This window comes from Setaria italica, chromosome V (genome assembly GCF_000263155.2).
Source record: "Setaria italica strain Yugu1 chromosome V, Setaria_italica_v2.0, whole genome shotgun sequence".
In the NCBI taxonomy this organism is placed as follows: domain Eukaryota; kingdom Viridiplantae; phylum Streptophyta; class Magnoliopsida; order Poales; family Poaceae; genus Setaria; species Setaria italica.
Genome location: NC_028454.1, coordinates 32,243,869 through 32,256,702, shown reverse-complemented (window position 1 = coordinate 32,256,702; position 12,834 = coordinate 32,243,869). Strand labels below are relative to the sequence as shown.

Sequence of the window (12,834 nt, the reverse complement as noted above, 5' to 3'; positions counted from 1 at the left end):
TCTATTTTGTCCGGCCTCTCGGCCTCTAGCACACAACAACAAAACCCAGGACCACCTGCGCCTTTTCACGGCCTGTGAGATTTCATCAGCCGGCTGACAGCCCTGTACTGTACGTGATCACAAGCCAGGACCGAGCAGGAGCAACAAACAAAAAAAGACAACACAACAATCTATAGCTCACATGCCTTCCAGGACTCCTGGCTCCTTCCTCCCCGGAATGGCGCCACGCCAGCCACCTCTGACCTCTCCCCCCGGAGATCCAGCCAAATCGGCACGCAGGGTTGCGGTTGCCTGGTACACTTGGAGGTTGGAGTCACAAGAGCTCAGCAAAAAGTGTTGCGGGAGATGGCTGCATCCACTTTGATTCACCAACCAGTCTACCAGACTACCACCATAGCTTAGGAGCACATCCAAGTCTGTGCCCGCCGCTTGCTCGCGCGTCATTATTTTGATTATTCCGTCTCTTCCTAATTTTTTTTATGTTTTTGTTTTCCCATACAGTGGTTCGTGGATTCAAATCGGAGGCGGCAGAGAAGCGCTCGCTCCTTCGTCGGTGCCCCATGCTGCTGACCTCTGTGGTAAGAGTTGGAGGAGGTTGGAATGGGTTGGACCCAGTTAGGGAGGTGTTTGGTAAGAGGGGGTTGGAATGGGTTGGACCCAATTAAAAGAATATTCCCTCCAGATGCGGGTTGGATGCCTCCGTCCAAAACGAGCGGACGCATCCAACCCACATGCACGACGTCTCCCGCCGTTTCGTCCGAGAGGAGGAACAAGCGGGGACAAGGGAGGGGTGGGCGGTGGTGGCCGGTGTTAGGGAGAAGGGAGGGGCGGGTAGTGGCGAGCGGCGCTAGGAAAAAGGGAGGGACATGCGGCGGCGGAAGGTCGGCACGGCGAGGGAGAGAAGCCGGTGATGGGCGTAGGAGCACCGGAGCTTCACCACGATCCCATTTTGGTGTCTTGTTGGGGACGAGGAGGCCCGGGAGGTGGTGTTCAGTGGTGGCGCTCGAGCTTGGGCCGGCGGCAATGGCGGCCGCGGGATCTTAAATCCCCGGCACTAGGAGCCAAGGCGCAGGGCAAGATGTGGGGGAGGAGGGATCTGAGAGGGTGTGTGAGCTGTAGGCGGCAGTGATTTGGGAATGGTGGAGGGGTTTGGGAGGAATCGGCCGGCGGGTCAAGGGAGCTTGGCCCGGTTCACCTCTAACTCGAGGAAGAAGAAAGGAGAAATGTTAGGTGCCGGGGAGAAGGTGGGGTAAAAGAAAAAAATGGAGAAAATGTTACGTGGATGACATGTGGTCCCTAATGGATGACAGGTGGGTCCACCAACAGATGTGGCTAACAGTGTTAAAAATGGCATTCATTCCAACCTTCTCAACCCCTCCAGTTAAATAAAAAACTGGAACAGACCCATCCCTCTCATCCAAACACGAGATGAGTTAAACCCAACCCACAAAAGTGGGATGAACCCAACCCATTCCACGTGATCCCAAAACCAAACAGATGCTTGGTTTTTTGATCGGTGGTGATATAATGACACATCATTAGCATACAAGATCTCATGATCCTAGGCATGTGCTTCCTAAGATCAGCGATTACTGATTAGTGCCTAGCTCGGACAACGCTTTCTAAGATCAGTGATTACTGACTAGTGATCCTAGACAAGTAGCTAGGTTACAAAGGCCCATATTTGGCACACTGTCAGGCATGTGACTCTTGCATGAACAGTTACAGTGCATTGGAACAGAAATCCATCAGATGGTGCCCAGTTCTTGGAGTAGCTCCTCCATCGTCGGCCTCTGGTCCGGGTCCTCGCTGGTGCAGGCCAATGCGATCTTGGCCAGCCTGGCGGCCTCAGCCGCCGAGTAGCTCCCGTGCAGGTTGCCGTCGACGAGCTCCCCGACGTCGCCGGGCAGCTGCATTGCCGTCGCCGTCGCCACCTTCCTCCTGCCCGTGAGCACCTGGAGCACGATGACCCCGAACGCGTAGACGTCGCTCTTCTCCGAGAGCCGGCCCACGGTGGTGTACTCCGGCGCTAGGTACCCCATGGCGGCGCTGGCCTTGAGCGTGGAGAAGACGAGGTCGTCGACGAGGAGCTTGTGCAGGCCGCACCCGGAGATGAGCGGCCGGTAGGTGTAGTCCAGAAGGACCTTGTCCGCCGAGATGCTCTGGTGGACGAGCGCGGGCTTGCCCGGTCTCGTGCTGTGCAGATACTCAATCCCTGCAAATGCAAAAGTCGGCAAATTTTAGATGGTTGCGAATTTGAAAATTCACCGTTTCTTTTCTCACGCTGCTGATAGCAGTGAGTACAGTGAGATGATTGCTGACCTACAACTATGGTTAGTGTGGGAGTATGGTCATGCACTCTTACTTCGAGTTCTCTTTAACTCGAATTTGGATGCTTATTTCTTCTCTTAACGAAAAATCGCTGGATCTAATTTTTTTACCTACAAGTAACCCAAAAGTTTTTAGACATGTCACGCGGAGCAAGTGCTTTTCAGTACAGACAAAGGTCCTGGATGCGACTAGTGCGGCGTACCGGCCTGTTCACAGGTTTCTGCTCCACATGTGAGCAACCAGCACGGGATGGATCCATCATCCATGGACTGTTCTTCCATCCGGTGATTGCAAGAATCAATGTGCCCATGCATGACGCACGCCATCTCGCAAAATTTCAAAGTCGTTGCCAGATGTTGCATGCGTGCCATGTGTTTTTCAGGCAGATCAGGATGACAACTAGCTTCAACCTAAGCATCATCGTTTGGGTTTGTGCATTGCTGATTTGCTGCTTTTTGTGTGTGTGAACGAGTATGAACGGTGTGAATGCAGAGAAGATTTGGGCATCGGCAAGCCACTAGTGGAAGATCAGTGACACTTACTAAACTGATTGCTAGAGAGTGACAGTCCACTATACCTCTGGCGATGCCCTTGATGATGGAGATCCTCGTGGACCACTCGAGGACACGGCCGCCGGCGGTGTCATCGGCGTCGACGTCGAGGAACTGCGACAGGCAGCCGTTGGGCACGAAGTCGTAGACGAGGAAGCACTCCCCGCGCGCCCTGGAGCAGCAGAACCCCCGCAGCGCCACCACGTTGTCGTGCCGGAGCTCGGCGAGCAGCTTGAGGCCCCGGAGGAACTCGGCCTCCTCCTGCCGGCAGCACGTCTTGCCCAGCCGCTTCACGGCGACGGGGGTGCCGTCGCGCAGCGTACCCCTGTACGTGGCCGCCAGGCCGCCGGCCTTGTTCCTCCCGCGCCTCCCGAGGAGGTTGAGCTCCGAGAAGTAGCGCGTCGCGGACTCCACCTCCTCAGTGCTGATCCGCAGGCTCTGGGCCAACACGTCCTGCGAGGAGGAGGAGGGGGAACCGAGCCCCGCGGAGGCGCCGCCCCGCGCGCCGGCGAGCGGGTCCCAGGCATTTGAGTACTCGAGGCTCGCCAGCGCCGACGACGCGCTCTTGCGAGCTGACGACGCCTTCGCCGCGGCCTCGGTGACGCCGCAGGCCGTGGGCGGCGAGCCCCCCGAGACGACCCTCTGCCCGCGCCACCGGCGCCACGAGAGCGCGAACAGGCCGACCGCCGTGGCCGCGAGTAGAGCCACGGCGACGACGACCACGGCCGCGAGCGCCTTGGTTGACGGGGCGCGCCCGCGGCCGCCGCCGTCGGGAGACGTGACCTGCGGCGAGATGCCGGCGCTGAAGGGCTGCGGCCTGTCCGGGTCGATGAGGTCCGCCGGGGTGCACGGGCGGAGCGCCGGCAGCCCGGCGCCGCACAGGTCGGTGTTGTTCCCGTACTGGAAGCCGGCCTGCAAGTTGGCCGCCAATTCTTGGGACGACGCAACCAGAAAATCAACCAGCATTATTTCTAATCAATCAAGAATCGATGCGGACGGGTAAACAGCAAGGCTCGCGCGGATGAATGAATCGATGGAGAGAGGGGAAAAAAATTACTTACCGGCGGGGACGCTGCCGGTGAGGGAGTTGTTCCTGACGTCGAGCGCGACGAGGCGGGGCAGCCGCGCGAGCCTGACGGGGATGGAGCCGAAGAGGTTGTTGAAGCCGAGGTCAAGGCGGGAGAGCAGCGGGAGGTCGCCGAGGCTGGCCGGGATGGCGCCGTTGAGGCGGTTGGACTGCAGCGCCAGGACGGTGAGCCTGGTGAGGTTGCCGAGCTGCGTGGGGATGCTCCCGGTGAGCTGGTTGTAGCAGAGCTGCACCACTGCACGGCCACATCGACATCATCAACTCATCAGCATCAGCAGCAGCATTGAATCAGAACCAGGCCGGAGAAGATGCGAATGCGAGGACCAGTGCTAGCTAGAAACATTTGCATTGGTACTCCGTACCATGGACGCGTTAGAACAGAGCAGCATCTAATATGGTATGGGGACACCAGAGCAGGGGAGTACTAAAATGGGAAACGGCCCAAGGAAACATGTAAATCTGAAAAGAAATGTTGGGTAGTAGTATCAGTCAAGGAGTGTTGCAATCTGCCCAACAAAGAGCTGCTCGATTGAGACTTTGGACGACAAAATCCAACGGATGCACAGGTAGGTAAAGCAGCACCCATTTTGATTTGGAGTCAACAAACGCCAAGCAAGTCGACCGGATACAAATAAATAAAAAACCACAGGGGACGAATCAATCATCGATCCGAGCAATGCAGCGACCCAGAGTCCACGGCGCCGCCACATGCATGCGATGCGAGTGCGGGTCAGCGGGTGCGCGGCCGGCGTGAGCAGCCGAGCAGGGCGAGGATGGACGAAGGTTCCGAGAAATCTGAGGGAGCCCGTGTGCGTGCGCGTACCTTGCAGGGACGCCATGGCGCCGATCTCCGGCGGAATGGGCCCGGAGAGGTTGTTGACGTCGAGGTAGAGGTCGGTGAGCGCACCGAGCGCGGCGAGCTCCCGCGGGATGCCGCCCCGGAGCGCGTTGTAGTGGAGGTAGAGCCCCGTGAGCGCGCGGAGGCCGGCGACGGCGGGCGGGAGCGTGCCGGCGAGCCCCTTCCCCTGCAGCGAGACGTTGGCGACGGCGCCCCGCGCGTCGCAGGCGACGCCCTCGAACCCGCCCCGGGCCGCGCAGGGGTCGCGGCCGGGCGCCCACGACGGGAGCAGGCGGCCCGTCGGGTCCAGCGCGGCCCCCAGCGCCAGCAGCGCACGCACCTCTCCATCGTCCGCCGCGCGCGCCGGGGCCGCGCCCAGGGCGAGGATGAGGAAGAGGGCGGCGGCGATGGCGGCGAGCGCGGCGAGGCGGGCGGGGGCCATCGCGCCACGCTGCGCCCCCGGGCGCGCGCACCGGTGCTGGGAACGGGAGCGAGGGGGAGGCCGGCGCGGTCGACGCGGCTCTCGGTGCTGGTGCGCGTGGAGAGGAGGGGGAGAGGGAGACAAGACGGGGGCGTGGGCGCGTGCAGGGGTGAGGGGTTCGAGGGCCGAGCTGAAGAAGTGAGCCGAGTGGCCGGGTGGTAGCGGTAATAACGTGGAGGCCCCTCGAGAGCGGCGGTCGGGTCGGCCGTCGGGTCAGGGTCAGGCGCTCAGCCGTGACGAGCAGTCGAGCAGACCCGAGATGTCAGTGGCTGCAAGGCCGCTTGGCATCCGTAGTGCACGACGAACTACGCGACAACCGACAAGTCAGGTACGCTGCATGCACCGTAGTCGACGTGGGCCTTGCGTTTGCGTCTGACCAGCGTACGTAAAACAAGGTGCCAAGGCTGCTGATGCTTTAACTTTCTTCATCTCCGGCCGGTCAACTGTAACTAGTTGTGTCGGACAAGCCACGGTGCAAGACGATCCTAGTTGGAAATTGGAGCGCGAGCATGATTTTCGACCGAAAATGATGCGATCGCCGCCGTGCCAAACTTTTGTTGCGTTGCCTGCCCTGCGCGTGGTCGTATGGTTTGGACCCGTTCGGCGAGGCATTGATGAGGAGCCAGCGGGCGTCACGCTGCCGCAGTTTGAGTGCACATCAATCGGTGCTCTCGCCGGTAGGGCCGCCCGGCCGACAGTGTGAAGGCCGCCAGGAGAATCTAATCATCGTCCGTGGGACATCTGGCCAACTCCCAACCCACAGAGTCCATAGATAATTTCTACGTGGACATATCAGCACAATCTTCCTTTAGAAACTACACCGCCCAACCCTGATTTGTTCACGTAGGATCGTAATAAATTGTATGCATCCACTTTTTATTGTTTTCTCTCCCTTCATCTTCTCTCTCATCCAACCCCCGTCACCGGCGACGGCGGCGGAGAGACCGCGGCCCGCGGGAGGGCGACAGTGTGCTCCGCGCGCAGCAGGCGTGCCGCACGCGGGCGGTAGGGAGGTCGCGTGCTCCGCGCGAGCCAGCGAGCGGCAGCCGTGTGCTTCGCGCGTGCCGGCGGGCGAGGAGGTGGCGGCCCGGCGAGCTGCGAATAGGCGGACAACGGCCGCGGGGCCGTGAGCCGAGGAGGCGAGCACGACCCTCTCTCCCACACCCCCCTCTTCACCAGCGGGATAACGGTCGAGGCCACCGCACGAGCGAGGCAGGGCCGCACTGCATGTGTGCTGGGCGGCGAGCGGCGCGATGGCAAATTCCGCAATCGACCTAGCATGGAATCGTTCCATGGAGCTTCGATTTCAATCATTCGTGAGTCGATTCACCGTGTACGAAATAGCGGGTTATAGCGAGGCTATAGCGACGTTATAACGGTTGATGCTAACTGCCGTTACAATAGTGTTGTCCTAATTAACAGGCTATAACGGTTGCGTACAACTCTACACTAAATCTCATAATCCACTAGTGTAGATTGCTTTTTAACCATGTGATTTTTGGTCAGCACTTTTGATTTTCCATCGGCGGCGGCGAGCTACGCGCCTACGCACGAGCGAGGCTTTGGTTGGAGCATGCCGCAACGTGGAGCACAACTGATGCTATGGAACGAATCCATGCACGCGCGGATGCGGCCAGTGCTGAGGCGCGGGCGGCGAGCAGAGACGACGGCCGACGGCTCCACTGGGGTGCACGGCGGCGATTGGGGCGGCGAGCAGAAACGGCCGGCGACGACGATAGCTAGCGGCTTAACTGCGGCACGGGCGGTGAGCGGCGAAGACGGCAGGCGCCGGGGATGAGAGCGGTGCGTGGGCCCCATGGATGAAACGGGGTGCTCGGCCCCAACGCCAAAACGATGATTTCTTCGAGCTTCGATGCGCTGCAGACGTGATTTCGCAGGTACGAAACCGTTTCCTCCTCTCTCCACGTTAAGTCCCTTGTTATATCACCAAATTACTTACGTAGCAGTCTAATTAATATTATAGAAACTAAGGGTTGCCACAGCGGAGGGTTGGGACTGCACTAACATACTACAGGGATACTGCTCAGAGTAGAATTGAACGAGAGCAAAACAGGCCGGCCTAGCACTGTATTCCCGTTGACGTCCTATGCATACGTTCGTATTTTCCACAGCGGGGCCTGGCATAACTAGATACCACTACCCCTTCAAGTGAATACGTACGTATACGTACATATTCAACTATTCAAGCCCGCGCCCGAGTTACTTCACTGATGCATTTCCTCGTTACTTCATTGAGCAATGACCTATTAGTGAAAACTGCAAAGTCTTTATTTTCTTGTGAGCTTGTCTTGTACAAACTGCCAGTGCCAGAATTGCCTTAAATCACTCTAGCTATGTAATACTTTCTCCATTCTTAAATATATGACACTTAAAATAAACAATTAGTTCATTTTGAACTAATTCTATTAACGTCATGTATTTATAAATAAATAATGTTATATATTTGACATGTACTCCTTCCAAATTACTATTTGTTTTGGTTTTTCAAAGTGCATAGGAAAAATTATGTCTCTAGACATAGTATATATATCCAGATATATATAATAAAAGCTACGTATGTAGAAAAGATAAAATAAATAGTAATTTGAGATACTAGTCCATCAACCCGTGCTCCCGCACGGGCTAATATTTTTAAAAGCTATAATGGTTGAAAAATATTTAGAAATTAAACTCCTAGCTAATAATCAAAATTGTTTACCTACTACTCTCTTATTTGTTTAGCACTTCAACATAATACTATAGGTAATTTAGAATCACATATTAATTTATTTTTGAATATTTATGTATGATGCACATGAAAATAATTAGATTAAGATTTAGGTGTTTACTTTAGGTTATTTTTCACTTATATACAAATTTAGAATGACAATTAACTTATGATTTATAATGATACTCCCTCTATCTATGTTTATAAGGTATGGTATGACTTGGTACGATCTTCCAAATAATTCTTTGATCATTCATTTATCTTATATTATATTGTTTACAGTTATAAACTTATGATTATTGTAGAGTATATTTGATTACGAATCCAACCGTATAAATTTTACATTATAAAAATAAAAAAATTAATAGTTAAATTATTGATCAAAGGTTGCAAAGTTTAAATCTTGATATGTGTATGCGCCTTATAAATAAAAACAGAGGGAGTATGTATGATTAAATTTGATGAAGATTATGTGGTTACTTTAGATTATTTTTTATAATGTCCAAGCTCTGTGAATTTAGATATAACTTTAGAGTTTATTTTTGAATATTTTCATAATAATAGTGGTGGGTAACTTACCAATAACTAAGATTATTAGAGTTTACAGGATTGATGTTTGATGTTTTTTTATTTTTATGAGAATTTATAGGATTTATCTTTTTTTCCATCATGACCCGTGGAACTAATGTGGAGTCTCCAATAGAAAAAAAAAATCATACCACATTACTACAAAACTATTACCTTAAGTTACCTCTCATATAGTCATAAGTTACATCATTTTGTCATCCACATTTATAATCTTTAACTTTTCACTTTGCATCGATGTATGCACTTGAATTTGTTTAATGGACCCTAAATTTGTGCTATAATTTTAACATAGAAATCTATATTATCATCACTTCCTCTGTATCTTTATAAATGATGGCACACATCCTGTGTATATACCTTAATTATTATATCATATACTAATAGCGTAAGAAATAGACGATTTAGAATCATACATTACTGTATATTTTTAATTAATGTGATTTGTATTCAAATGTAGAGTTACCTCTGTTATTTTTAATAATGGCATGTGGGTAATATTTATGCAAATTTAAGGGGTTACTTTAAGTTATTTTAAAGTATTAGTGGTGGGCAATTTTGTTGTAAATTTAGGGGATTATTTGAAATATCATTTATAATGGCATAATTGGGTAATTTTGATGAAGATTAGGAGGTTACTTTAGTTTATTTTATATAATGGCAGAGGTGGTTAATTTAGATATAGATTTAGGGGTTACTTTAGGCTATTTTTATAATGGCTTAAGTGGCTAATTTTTTAGAAAATATAATAGATCCAATGGGGCTAGGATGATTTGAGCCTACCAATTGATGGCAATATATTTTGCTTTTTGTGAGAATTTTTAGGATTTCTCTCTTTTTCTAGAGTGCCACCTAGGATCCTAGGTGCCATCACATGGTGGCTTCAAAAGGAACCATTACTAGTAATAGTAAGATTATGATCTCCTCAAATAAAGTACACAAAGGCCATGCGAGGCTAGCTTGGAACTTTTGAAGCTGTCTGTCACTCACCCAGCTTCCGTTGAAAAGGAGATCGAAGTTCCCGTTTGGCCAGCCGGGGAACCCGATGCCATATGCTTCCGTCCGCTTGTTGCCCAACTTTTGAACCCTTTCTTCTTCAACCCCTGATTAGATAAAGGGAGTATGCATATTTAACATTAAGCGCAGACAAGATCACGTGGAGGGAACCGAGAGAATTAAGATTTGCAGTTCGTTCCATGCTTATGTTTGCAGCGAGATTAACTGCTGCTGCTTTTGACGGACATCTGTGAGAGTAGTAGTTAAGCCTTTTCTTGGGTAGTGTTTTCCATTTGATGGACAATTAAAGCAACAAAAGGTACATACTTAGGGCAGGGTTCCTCCAGGGGCAGCGTGTCGTGTTTCTTCAAAGTACTTCTATTACAGTAGTAAATAACTTACCTTGCTTTGCCACCTTGTCGGTGCGAGAGGTGATTAATATATATTCACAGTGAGGCAGAGAGCATGCATCATCAAGATTTAGGAGTCGTACTGCATCGATCTAAACACGCCAACTAATCGAGATGTTTACGTGTGAGTTCGGGCGGTGCTTTAGATTATTTCGTAGGGGATACGTTGAATAATTTATTTAGATATTGAATTTTTTTTTCAAACAATGGAGATGAGTATCTTTTTAGCGTGTCCTATAGCCTTATGGGAGTTAATATCTGTGGAGACTCCACAGCTACTCTTGTACCAGAGAGAAGGCTGACAAGCCACACTTGTACAAATCATAATGCCATCACGCGCGTCAACGGAGGGTTGTCTGACCTCCGTGGAAATTTGGAAACTCATCAATGACGTACGCAGACGGACGAGGGACCTACTAATACTTTTGTTTGCGAACAGCATTAAGTAGATTAGGCGCCATTAGCACGTGAGATGGTGTTGATTTTCAAGCCCCCGACGACCTTTTGCATGCTCCCAAGACTTTCCTGCACTCTGAGAGATACTCCGATCCTGCCGCAAGAGTCAAAACCAAACATGCCGAACTTCTTACTTAGCACAATTGACGCTCAAATCGAACTCGCTTTGCCTATCGGTCGAGTTATAATTAATTCGCCGATGATGCCCGCAGTAGCTTAAATATCTACCCCCAGATGAGTACACTTACTTAGCATAATTGGACATGTTCTGATCTTAAGTACATGGCACCGTTGACTCCTTACTCAAATTTTGACCAACAATATTTATTTAATTAATTAGTTTGGTAAAAATATTTATTTAATCAATTGGTTTGGTAAAAATATTTATTTAATCAATTGGTTTGGTAAAGTGAGATGAGCCAAACACCAAAACTACTATAAACTTAACTTGTATATTTATCTAAAAACCTGCAGATATTTAATTGCCTAGTCGGAAATGACAATCTTTCATGGCTGGAGGTAGTATCTTTTATCCCTTTCATTGTCTATCATTGTGATTATATACAAACTTGCATCATCATCTGTCTTGTGGTCCTATACATGTAGGTGCCGATATTTCTTGCAACAAGAATATTCTACTAACTTTCATTTGATACTGCAAAGAGGTAAATGGGACAATTTGAACGTGCTAAGCCATCCATGGCACATGACAAAAAAACTAGACCGAAGAGCTAGGTAGAGGGACCGTGGGATGCATGCATGCATGATGCCGGCAAGTGGCAAACTGATTACCTCCCTCCCTACCTACAATGATTTGAGCTCTATGTATCGTGCCAAAGTGTCGGAGTCTAGATAGGCGGTCGATCTAGCTCCCTCCCTACAGCATACCTTGGACAGTTGGATCAATTGAGCCATAGGCGCTAAGCAGGCGGGCAAGCAAAAGCGTACAGCGCGCATCAGCACGTACATTGCAGGCGCATGAGCGCGCGAGGAACAGGACGGCGAAAATGCAGGCTAGTACTATGCATGTGTGTATTGTTGCGGAGCGCGAGCATGCCTGCATGCACACGTCTTTTCACCACCTGAGCCCGGCCGCGCCTCAGTGTACGTACCTGAGACTCAGAGAGACGACGGCCGGGCTCATCAACATGCATGCAGTAGCAGTAGGACATTTCATACTAGATATCTGCCTGGTACAGGCACGCGCGTGCGTGTTGGTTTGCTCGATCTCGCCGCTCCTTCCGTGCTGCGTGTTGGTTTCGTTCGCCGGAACCCGCCGCCGGCAGCTTTGCCTCGGTTCGGGGAGCGAGGGCAGCGGGTCGTCTTTCGATGCTCCAGGTTTAGGGCCTGTTTGGGACTGCTCCGCTCCAAAAAAAATAGCTCCACTCCACCAACTCCACCTTTTGTCAGATCCACTCCACCAACTCCAGAAAAATAGGGAGCTGGGTACCTGTTTGGCTACCGGATCCAAATTCAGCTCCAAAAATTATAGGAACAAGTGGGAATAGTCGTTTTTGCCCAAAGGTTTTGCTCTGTGCTACAGTTCCGCGCTACAGTACCATGCTACAGTGCTGCGCCCACCGCCAAACTACGGCCGGCCGCGCCCAAGGCACGACCGAACCCGGCCTGGCCGACAGGCACGAACTCATCCAAGTCAGTCTCATCATCGGCCATCATCGTCCTATTGCCGGCATAGGCACGGCCGCCCACCGCCAAGCCACGGCCGGCGGCGCCCAGGCCACGGCCGTTTTTTTCCAGGACGCCGGCGCCCAGGCCACGGCCGGCGGCACCCAGGCCACGGCCGGCCGCGCCAAGGCCACGGCCGGCGCCCAGGCCGGAGGCCTCCAGGCCGGCGCCCAGGCCACGGTCGGCGCCCAGGCCGGTGCCCAGGCCACGGCCGGCGCCCAGGCCGGAGGCGTCCAGGCCGGCGCCCAGGCCACGGCCGGCGGCGCCCAGGCCGGCCGCTTCCAGGCGGTCGGCGCCCTGGCTGGCGGCGCCCAGGCCGGCGGCGCCCAGGCGGGTGGCGCCCAGGCCGCCGGCGCCCAGCCCGGCCGCGCCCAGGCCGGCCGCATCCAGGCGGGCGGCGCCCAGGCCGCCGGCGCCCAAGCCGGCCGCGCCCAGGCCGGCCGCGTCCAGGCCGGCGGCGCCCAGGCCGGCCGCGCCCAGGCGGGCGGCGCCCAGGCCGCCGGCGCCCAGGCGGGCCGCGCCCAGGACAGGGTCGCCGCCGGCATCCTCCAAGTCCTCCACGGCAACGGTTTCCGCACCGTCGGCCATGGGCGGCGACGGGTGGAACGGCCGCTCGACGCCGGCGACGGAAGCTGTACGGGCGGTAGGAGCCACGGGAAGAACAGGAGTCGCGGGAAGAACAGGA

The 12,834-nt window shown here is 52.9% G+C and overlaps 1 protein-coding gene across 1 annotated transcript; it reads right to left on the bottom strand.

The window, feature by feature from the left end:
* Positions 1-1,333: 1,333 nt before the first annotated feature.
* LOC101770040 (LRR receptor kinase SERK2) lies at positions 1,334-5,419 on the bottom strand. Its single transcript, XM_004969373.3, has 4 exons — positions 4,793-5,419; positions 3,944-4,204; positions 2,909-3,814; positions 1,334-2,215 (listed from the first exon to the last, which is right to left on the bottom strand). Exons 1-4 carry the CDS (start codon positions 5,247-5,249, stop codon positions 1,749-1,751), a joined length of 2,091 nt encoding a protein of 696 aa, XP_004969430.1. The 5' UTR covers positions 5,250-5,419; the 3' UTR covers positions 1,334-1,748.
* Between the last annotated feature and the right edge of the window lie 7,415 nt (positions 5,420-12,834).

Excerpts from the sequence above, each read along its gene's own strand:
- LOC101770040 (XM_004969373.3), bottom strand. The coding sequence starts at position 5,249 with ATGGCCCCCGCCCGCCTCGCCGCGCTCGCCGCCATCGCCGCCGCCCTC. Across the intron at positions 3,815-3,943 it reads CACCGGCAGCGTCCCCGCCG|AATTGGCGGCCAACTTGCAG; the intron begins GTAAGTAATTTT and ends CGTCGTCCCAAG. Across the intron at positions 2,216-2,908 it reads CATCAAGGGCATCGCCAGAG|GGATTGAGTATCTGCACAGC; the intron begins GTATAGTGGACT and ends TTGCATTTGCAG.